We start from the raw sequence: 10,554 nt of genomic DNA on the forward strand, positions 1-10,554 counted from the left end.
TGAAGTCCTCTTTGTTGAGACAAAAGAACCGTCAACGCAATCGCTTGATAATTAACTTGAATTTAATCTATAAAGATTTTTCAATCCTTACTGGCACACTCGCATTTATAACATTTTCCTTCATAGGAAAAATAAACCAACATATAGTCACTTATCCTATTAGCTCACCCCATTGTTTAAACCATTCTACTACCGTTGAGGAGGCTCCTTAGACTCTTTGTACATATCATAGAATATGCCTCATACATTATTACACTTCTTTTGAATCATGGAATAATTAAGATGTTAGTTTTGTAAATGTAGTTAGGTATATATGTTTTGCAACATAGCATGTTATGTACTTCTGTTTATGGTTGCTTCATTTATATTGACTTTTATATGTTTGGAATTTGGATAATTAAGTCAAAGCATTGTTGGTTTGACAACTCTCCGACTGCATTATGTTTTTCTATATATTATCATTATTTATTGGGCTTTTAAATCAACTTCTTAATCAAAATTAAGTCAACTTTGGTTAGGCCTTGGTAACCAATATGATTGGTTATCGGTCAATCGAGGGTGTGAGTTGGGTTGTGATAGAGATCTATAACTCATTCATTTGTATGCAATTTTCTCCCCATCTAGCTAGAAATAAACCAAACCACAGGTACATGTAAAATATTAAACGGAAACACTAACAAAAATACTCTTATCAAATAGAAACAAAAAAGAATGTAAGTTCTCTTCCCACATGAAGTCACATATATCTGATCAACAGAGAACGCATGACTTTTTATGTCATTGATGCGCATAAGAAACAATCGCCAAACTGTCCAATTCTACATGTCATTCAAAATTAAACCTTATTTTCAAATACCATTTAGTTTTCAAGCCTCAAAACCTTCAAACTTAATGAATTGAAAAGTTATCAATACACATCCTGTCCCCACTCACTTCCATAAACATTATATCCCTAGCCAGTCCTGCTACAAACAAAGAAACTAATATAGAAATAAACATGAAGTACAGAAGAATTGATAAGATTTTATTAGATTTGTTGGTTGAACTGGAAAACTTTAAAAATCTTGTCTAGCCATACATATTTCGTGTCCAATATTGTCTGACCAGTTTCTATATTCCTAGACTTATTGTATGGCAATTCAACCCGTGACTGAGAAAGAGAAGTCCTCATCAGTCATGGCTCTAGAAGAGTACATGTTACCTTCACTAGCATAAGAAGAGTTGTCTTCATCACTATCTCGTTCTTTTAACTCTTCAATCTTGTCAATTGCCTCCCTCAAATCCCACCTCCTCTCCACATTCCACTCACAACAACACATTCCAATCTTCAAAAGCTTAAGCATCTCTCCTTCGCCATTCTTGGTTCCTTTCATGTCTTTATCAAACACCTCACCTGTCCACTCCTCTCTCACAACAGAGTTGACCCAAACTGCCAAATCCGCATTACCAGTTTTACCTTGTTTTAAATAATTTGCTGGGAACTTACCGGTCAACATCTCGAGTATGAGAATGCCAAGGCTCCACACATCTGTCTTCTTGGTGGTGCGGTCATGTTGGCTAAACTCAGGTGACTTATAGGCTACCATGAATTTTTGAGCATGTTCTTTGTTAATCACAGGCACAAGCGCATAATCTCCCAAGAGGGGTTCGAATGTGTCATCTAGAAGCACATTTGATGATTTTAGGTTACCATGGGGCAATGTCAGGCTAGGTATCTCTTTGTACAGGTAAGCCAATCCCTTGGCTACTCCTTTGATGATTTTTAAACGGGTTGGCCAGTCAAGCCCCGGCTGGATGGGACTACATTTACCTAAATTAGGCAATTAAAAAGAGACCATTAACACAAACAAAGAAAAAGGACTTAAATACATATATATCACTGAAATATTTCATCTAAACTCCTTTATCTCCTTTGTGGTTCCACGTGTGATACAATCAGAACATTTTTTTTTTATTTTCTTTTTTATTTTAAATGAGTAATGATATACAACTAAAAAAATTCATTTGTAATTGTCGTGCAAAATAATGTGTCTCAATGTGAACATTTTATTTTAAAGCATAACACCCATTAAAATTACTTTTATTCACAAAGGGGGAGTTTTTTTTTAAAATATTCCAAAAAAAAAAAAAACTAATTAGAGAATTGACCAACTTTTCAAACTATTTAAGAAATTAACTTACTTTTTCAAATCGCATTTTCAAAATGCGATTTTGAAATTGAAATTACATCTTGAACATGTAATTTCACCTTAAAATTGCAAATTGAAAATGATGACACGATGAAATCGCATGTTGAAAATGTAATTTCAATTGAAATCGTATTTTCAACATGCGATACAATTTCAATTTCAAAATCGCATTTTCAAAATGCGATTTCAAAAACAGGTTGGTTTCCCAAATAATTTAAAAAGCGGGTCAAATATCTAAATAGTTTCTTTTTTTGAAATATTTTAAAAAAAAAAAACTCCACAAAAGGGGCATTGTCACATCATTCTTAGGATATTTTATATAGGAGTAGAGAATTTTTTATTTATTTATTATAATATACCGAGTCCTACACTAATATGCTATTAATTCTAGAAACATAGAAAAATGTTAATAATTTTATTTAGAAAAATGGTAGGTGGTCTTGATTCAACTTTTGTATGATAGAATATACATTTTGAATGAATCTGAATCACATACTTTACATATATATATATATATATATATATATTTTGATTTTTGAGTAAAATTTTGAGCGAGCAGAGATGGGATAGGATATGGTGCATGTTATGTACAAGGAAGGAAGGAAGGAGGTTACCATGGAGATGATATGCTAAGCTACCATTTTCAACAAAGTCAGTAATCAAAAGCTTTTCTTCTTTCTTGAAGTAGAAGGCGGCAAGAGGGAGCAAATTAGGGTGAGACAACCTTCCTAGCCTTGTCATGTGGCGATGGAATTCATCTTTTCCCACACTGCTCATATGCCTAAACTTCTTGACAACCACAGTTGGCCCAGAAAGAAGTATAGCCTTGTAAGAAGACCCTAAATTCCCACTCCCCAGAACTTGTGCAGAGGCTCTAAGTAAATCCTGTACCTTAAACCTCTCCCTCCCATTCCTTACAAAGTGCAACTGGCCTTGTTCACCCCCCTTCTTCTTCTTCTTCTTCTTCTTCTTATCTGTGTTTTCTTCTTCTTCCTCCTCCTCCTCTTCCTGCAGCTGTTCTTGCTTCTGCTTGTAATTATTATCAGCAAACTCTTTCTTTGTATTGAGTTTTGCTGCTGACTTCCCAAATTGCAGGGTTGTTGTTTTGTTATGGCTCCGTCTCCGTCTCCGTCTCCGGCAGCCACAACATATGAAGAAAGCCACAGTGATGGCTGCTAGTACAACAACCCCCACAACCACTATTATGATTACCATTTTTAGGACTGACCACTTCTTCGATGACTTACACTTGTTTTTCAGAGGCTTACCACAAAGGCCAACGTTCCCTGCTCAGTTCACACAAAAATACATTAATTATGGACAGGTGCCTAGTTAATTAGTGAGGGAAAATAATAATAAATAAATAAATAAAATTTGGACAACCTCCAATTGAGTTGGGAGAGACTAAAGGATGTGAACAGTGTGCCATATACCCATTTTAATTATAGAACAAAATGGCGTATTTTTATATTTTTTAAGTCATAATTAAAATAAATAAAAAAAGTTATAACCAAATATCACGTGTGGTATAACTAAAGATTTCATAAATCAAAATTAAAATATTATCATAACTAAAGAAGAAAATTAATCATAACTAAAGAAAAACATGACATAACGAGAGGTGCATATAGTATATTTGCTTCATGAGGTATGTATATTAGAATTTCCTAATTGAGTTTTGTTCATTTTGTAAGTTCACGTGTGGAAGAACATTTAACCCAAAAAAATAAAAATAAAAATAAAAAAGTTATATTAATTTTGATTATTGTAACCACATAATTTTATTATATTTATTTTTAAAAAATAAATAGTTTTAAACTAAATTATACAATAATAAATAAATAAATAACTAAAAGGGTTAATTGGTGAAATGTTTATTCATATGAGGCCATATATTATATAGCCTAAGGTTAATCTTTTATGTTTTAATAAGGACATGTGGAAAAGTTGCTGAAAAAGTGGCGGAAAGTCACCGACATAGCAGTTGGCGGTAGTAAAGTGATTATGTAGATGAGATTGAATAGATGGGTGATATGTGTACATATACTTAGACATTTGAATAAGAAGTTACATAGATAGTGAGACGTTTTAACAGATAGATGATAAGTGCATAGATAAGTGACATTTGAATAAATAGACAGATAAATAAGTTTTGGAACAAATAAGTATTCTTTTGAATAAATAATATCTTTTTGGTTCAAAAAAATTTAAATTTAGACTTATTAATAAAAAAAAAATCAAAATAGACATGTAACCTGAGGCCTCGTTTGTTTTTAGAGACAGAATGGAGGGGATTGATAGTAAGGTGATTAATAGTGAGGGGATTATTAGTGAATGGATTAATAGTGAGAAATTGTTAAATTATTTTTATATAAAATAATAAAACAAATAAAAAAATATAAAAATTAAACATTAATATTTTACAAAAAATTCCCAATATATAAAAAATAAAAAAAATAAAAAAATTTCTAATCCCCTCACTATTTTTTTAATACCATCTCTACCTCCTCACTATGAATCCCCCTTCTAAGGGTATTAGTAATACCAAGGTATTAGTAGTCCCAAGGTCATTTCTCAAAACAAACAAGATATTAGTAACACCAAGTTATTAGTAGTCTCAATCCCCTTCTTATAACCTCAAACAAACGGGGCCTCAGTATCTTAAATAAATATTGTCAATGTAGATCCTCTCATTTACCCACAAGGCCAAAGAATAATGCAGCTGCCTTTTGATAGGTTTTATTTTATTTTTTGGTGGGTGACATTTTTTTTTTTATTTTATTTTGTAGAATGACAGTGTAATTGAAATTTTTACACTAGGGAAAGAAAATCTTGCCATATAAAGAATGGAAAATCTGATTTTTCAATTTGTTCATTTTACAGACTCAATGATGACTTATATATAAGATGATTGGTTAATAATTAAAAAAAATATGAGAGAGAAAGTTGCTTAACCTATTCTAAGTAGATTCTTACATTATTAAATTTAAAAAGTGAATCTAATTTTGTCCTAAATAACATCATCCTTCAAATAATCTGTTTGATGAAAACAAATTCATGGCAAAGAGAGGTCTATAATCATATTTACGTAAAAAATAACATTTAATATAAAAAAAAAGACCTTACAATAAATTAAGATTTTACAAAAAATAAATAAATAAATTAGAGGCAAAATCATTTTTTCAGAATTGAATATTTTAGAAACTAAAAGTGTTAATATTATATTTTTAGTGACAAAATTAGATATTTAGTGATGAATAACCTTTTGGGACCAAAATTTTCTTCTAAAAAAGTAAACATTTATTTGTACAAAATTGTTTTGTAAATAAAAATATATTTATTAATAACATTTTTAAAATTTAATTGCTAGAAGTCATTTTTTATACTTTTCATGATGGGTTTTTAATGACAAATCCCATGATAGTAAGAATTGGTCTCCTAATATTGTTTTCACCCAATTTTTAGTTTACAGAAAAAATTGTTTGGTCCCTAAATTTTTATATGTTATAGTGACATTGAGACCCTTAAAAATTGTCCCTTAATTTTATCTATAATAACATGGAAAATTACGTATCAATTTTTTATTTATTACAAACTTAACCATTTAAGGTCCAAATATCTTGCCATGTAATTGTGTATAAATTGTGAGTTCTAAATTTTGAGTTTCTAGTATTCTTATTTAATATAATAATGTTAAGTATATAAATTTTGTAACAACATTGGGATACTAGTGCTTTATTTCATTCCACTAAAAAATTCATCTAAACTAATGAAAAATGATCAACAAAAGTCTTCCAACATAGTAAAAAGTAAAATTTTAAACCTAAAGATATAAAAATATCATTTATTCACTTTTACATCCAAAATCCTTACTAAAGCCAATTATACACATAATAAAAAATCAAGTTAATTATACACATTATTAATACATATTTAGTAATTAATATTTTTATTTAATTATACACATTATTATAAAAATTAAATTACAAATTATTGTATTATTTGCCTTAAATTTAAGTTAAATTGAGCTAATATTTGTTTAAATTTAAAATTAAGTGAAAATTTAGCAAAGAAAGTGTATTATCAGAGGGGAAAGAGTAGATAATGTTTGGAAAAAAATTATAGTTTGGTCATTAATGTGTTGATATCAAATTTTGGTCCAAAATTACAATAGACTCTACCTATTATTGAACTATACGAAGTGAAGTGCAAATAGATCAAATTGAAATGAATTTTTCCCAAAATAAAACCAGTTACTAATGATAACAACAATGAAAATTACAGGTGATTTAAATTTACCAAAAAATATATATATGTAAAACATTGAGAACGGTAAATAAACATTAGCACAAATTATAATCTCTACATTTTAAACCTTATATCATTTTGGCTCCTATACTTTCAATTGGTTCAATTTTGACCCTTAATTTTAGATTTTATGTCAATTTGGTCCGATTAATAATATCGTTAATGTTTTTCTAAAAAATTATCACTAAATTGGTTGAAATTAATTCATTGAGTTGAGTAAGTTTATAATTTTGTTTTTAAAAATATGACACGACATTTATGTGCTTATTTTTTTTTAATTTATAAAAAATGCTAATAATTGTAATCAATTCAACTAAATTGATACAAAATCTAAAATCAAGATTCAACATTAAGTCAATTAAAAATGTAAAAATTAAAATGACATAAAGGACAAAATGTAAGGTCTATCAGTATAATTTGCCAACATTTATAAGGTGATCGTATAGGTGATGCTAATGAAAAAAAGGGATAGTTGTTCTGATATTCTTAATAGAACTAAACAATACAATTGGTTAAGAAAATGAATAACAGGCGTGTGTGAGTGTTAAATATAAGAACAGAACAAAACAACATATATCCATAACTTTGGAAACCTTGTCTATGCTGGCTGGCTGGCTGGCTCTGTATGCTTTTGTTCTTTTTTGCTTTGATTTAGTTAGCTCCTATGGTATCTGAGAGAGACTTTATATAAGATAAGACCCATTCAAAAGGCAATGGATTAGATTCGATACCAAATCTATTCCAAAAATCCAAATTCAATGGATGCTATGCCGTTTGGGGAGCTCACAATGATTAGAACCGTTCATCTCGTTAGATTTGTTGGGTAATCATTCACGTCAAAAATCAGATTAATCGGATATTCACAGCTATATGAACGGATCACATTTGTTTTAAGAAAAAAAAAGTAATCTTTTCTCAAATCACATTTACCATCTATTTTTTTAAGAACAAATATAATTTTATTTCCGATCAATTTAATTTTTTATATGAATGATTTTCTTAGCAAACTCTACTAAATGAATTGTTAAAATTATGGAAATGATCCCAAGATTAGTCTACAAATGGCACTGCAATGTACCCCAAATCTGAATAAGATTAGCTCGTTTTGCCAGATTGTCCTACTTGAGTAGGAGGTTAGTGGTTCAAATATCTTCATTTGCGTATTAGTTTTATTTCTCGCATATTTGTTAGGAATCATTGAACTTTATCATAATATCATATATAAATTAAAAATAAAAATAAAAATCTTTGGAGGAGAATTTACTGTCATAAGTAGTATAAATTTTTCGTCTTAGCCAAGAGAGACTAACTTTTGACCAAAAATTTCTATACAACAGAGTTACAGAAAAGTTCCGCTCCATTACATGAGTGAAATGAAAATATTTATTTTAAGGTTAATGATTGTAAAATAGTCACAATAATGTTATCTTTATTTCAAACTCAAAAAGTGCAGTTATTTAGTAGGTGTTTGGGGTAAACTAAAAGAATATATATTTTTTTTTGTACGTACACTTATTTTGGCCATATCAATCAACATCTATCAACATCTCCTCTCTACTTTTCTAACTACTTTCTCTATTTTTTTACCCTTTTTTTTTATAAAAAAATCAAAATACATTTATTTATAACATCCCAAACCACCCTCACTGTATTGCCGAACAATCCAGACAAGTTAATCCAAATAAGAACTAAAACAAATGATATTGAAAAATGGAAAATTAACAAGGTGCATGGCTTGTTGTATTTACTATTATTTAATATAAAAATAATAAATAAAAATGAGAAAACTCACTCACCAGAAAAGGAGCCAGCAAAGATGTCCTGTAGACTAGGTGGTATGGGACCCTGAAATCTGTTATTTGCAAGATTAACAGTTCTTAGATCCTTGGAAGCAAAATCAGGTAATTGACCATCAAACTGGTTATCATCAAGAAGAAGGTCAGCAAGCTTAGGCAATTTTGCAAGTGAGTTTGGAATTTTGCCAATAAACTCATTGTGAGATAACAAGACTCTCCTCAAAGACAGCATCCCAACAAAAGCATCATCTGATATCTCACCGGAGAAGCGGTTGTTGGACAGAAACAATCCTCGCAATGAACCACCCACTATTCCTCCAAGTTTCTTTATGTCTGGCATTGGACCTTCAAAGTCATTGTTCATCACGCTTATGCTCCGTAAAGTCGGCAACTCTGCAAGTACTTCCATATTAATCATACCTTTCAATCCCATGCTTTCAAGTCTCAGCCCATAAAACACGTCATTCAAGCAAAGCAAACCATTCCAATTTGAATCATTGCCGGAGCACAGACTGATGGATTCATTCCAGTCATTTAATGCACTGTCATTGGTCAATGACTCTTTGAACTTGATAAGGCTCTTTCTGGCTTCAGTATCATCAGGTGGTGCTGCTAGAGTTACCACAGCACAACTTAACAACATAAATAGAATAATTAGAACCTGATTATTAACCCAACATGTCCTCATCCCATTACTACTTCTATTACTACTACATGCCATGATTGATTGGTATATTATGGTATTGGTAGGTCAAGAATTTGAAACTACTTTTGTCTAGCTAGTATAATGCACTGCAAGGCAGGTAAGAGGATGCATATGGCAGGAAGAGGTTGGTTTTGGTTTTGGTTTTGGTTTTGGTTTTGGTTGGATGGGACATTTGGAAATTAGTAACTAACAGACAGAGAGAGACAGAGTGTGTGAATGTGTGTGTGATAAAGAAACAGAAGAGAATGGAGTTGGTAGGACAGGCTGAAATACTGATGGGAATAATGGCCAGAGTGAAAGGGACAAATTGGGGTGGTGAGATTGACAAAGTCCTCCTAACAAAGCTGTCTCTGGCCGGCCATTAAATAATTGTTGTGCTAGTGTGGTGTCTAACATTACTCCTTTATTGTTTTTAAGAAAAATTATAATTTAGGATGTGGGACAAAAAGAAAAAAAGGGAAAAAAAAAAATGAACAAATATTAGGGATATAGGCGAACCTATTGTCCAACATGTCTTATGATAATTAATGGTATTTTTCATCAAATAATATTAAAAAAAATATTATTAATTGTTAATTTTTAACGATAAAAAAATTCATTACAGAAAAACGCTACTAAATTTTAGCAACAATTTATAAAAATTATAACAAAAAAATACTAATTATTAGTTTTTAGTGAAATATGTAAATTTAAAAATGCGTCATAAAAAATTATTTTTAGCGATAATTTTACTAGAAATTATTTAGAATTTGATGGGAATTAAGTTCAACTATTATGATTTATTAATAATTTACCTCATATAAGGGGTGTAACTCATTTTGTGATAGATTGCAACTCCAACACAAAATTGTGTAATTGTTTTTATCTATTCCGTTGGACTATAAATTATTCCATCAAAATGATATGACAACATTTTATTAGAATACTAATGCCACTTTTTTATACATCTTTTAGTTTGAAATAAATTTCAATACAAATCTATCATATTACTCTTTATATATATATATATATTGTATATAATTTTATTTTTTATTCATACATCATTACACTTTTGTTTAATATTTTCTTGTTCGTGAGATTGTGCTTGATATGTCTGGAATCTGGTTAAGGCATTGTCTTCTTGGTATTGATGTGGGGACATATTTTTGAGTAGTTCACGTGGTCGAGGTTGTTAGTCGAGGTGTTACGTGGGCAGATCATGTTTGCCGAGATATTTGGGGCACTGCTGAGGTATTCTGCGGCAATACCAGAATTCGAGATAAGCGGATAAAGGACAAGAGTCCTAGAATGGAAGAAGACTTCAGTCTGGGTAAAGATAAGACTCTTAGAGGGTTTATCCTAATCTTACTAGGAGTCCAAGATTAGCAGTAATCCTAAGTCAATAAAAGCTAGGCTTCTATTGGGACTAGGATTGAGTTTGCTATAAAAGAGAGGCACCCCCATGGGTCTAAGGTACGCAATTTATATTCTGAATAGTGAGTTTAGCACTATTGATTATCTGTGAGAGATATACTGACTTGATCGTCGGAGTGTCCCCCGGTGGACGAACCACCGC

The 10,554-nt window shown here is 30.5% G+C and overlaps 1 protein-coding gene across 1 annotated transcript; it reads right to left on the bottom strand.

The window, feature by feature from the left end:
• Positions 1–1,011: 1,011 nt before the first annotated feature.
• On the bottom strand, positions 1,012–9,191 carry LOC114314115 (putative LRR receptor-like serine/threonine-protein kinase At4g31250). Its single transcript, XM_028260566.2, has 3 exons — positions 8,294–9,191; positions 2,804–3,475; positions 1,012–1,810 (listed from the first exon to the last, which is right to left on the bottom strand). The coding sequence occupies exons 1-3, from the start codon at positions 9,012–9,014 to the stop codon at positions 1,140–1,142; spliced, it is 2,064 nt and encodes a 687-aa protein (XP_028116367.2). The 5' UTR covers positions 9,015–9,191; the 3' UTR covers positions 1,012–1,139.
• Positions 9,192–10,554: the final 1,363 nt, after the last annotated feature.

Source organism: Camellia sinensis, chromosome 10 (assembly GCF_055761805.1).
Source record: "Camellia sinensis isolate YWXY chromosome 10, ASM5576180v1, whole genome shotgun sequence".
In the NCBI taxonomy this organism is placed as follows: domain Eukaryota; kingdom Viridiplantae; phylum Streptophyta; class Magnoliopsida; order Ericales; family Theaceae; genus Camellia; species Camellia sinensis.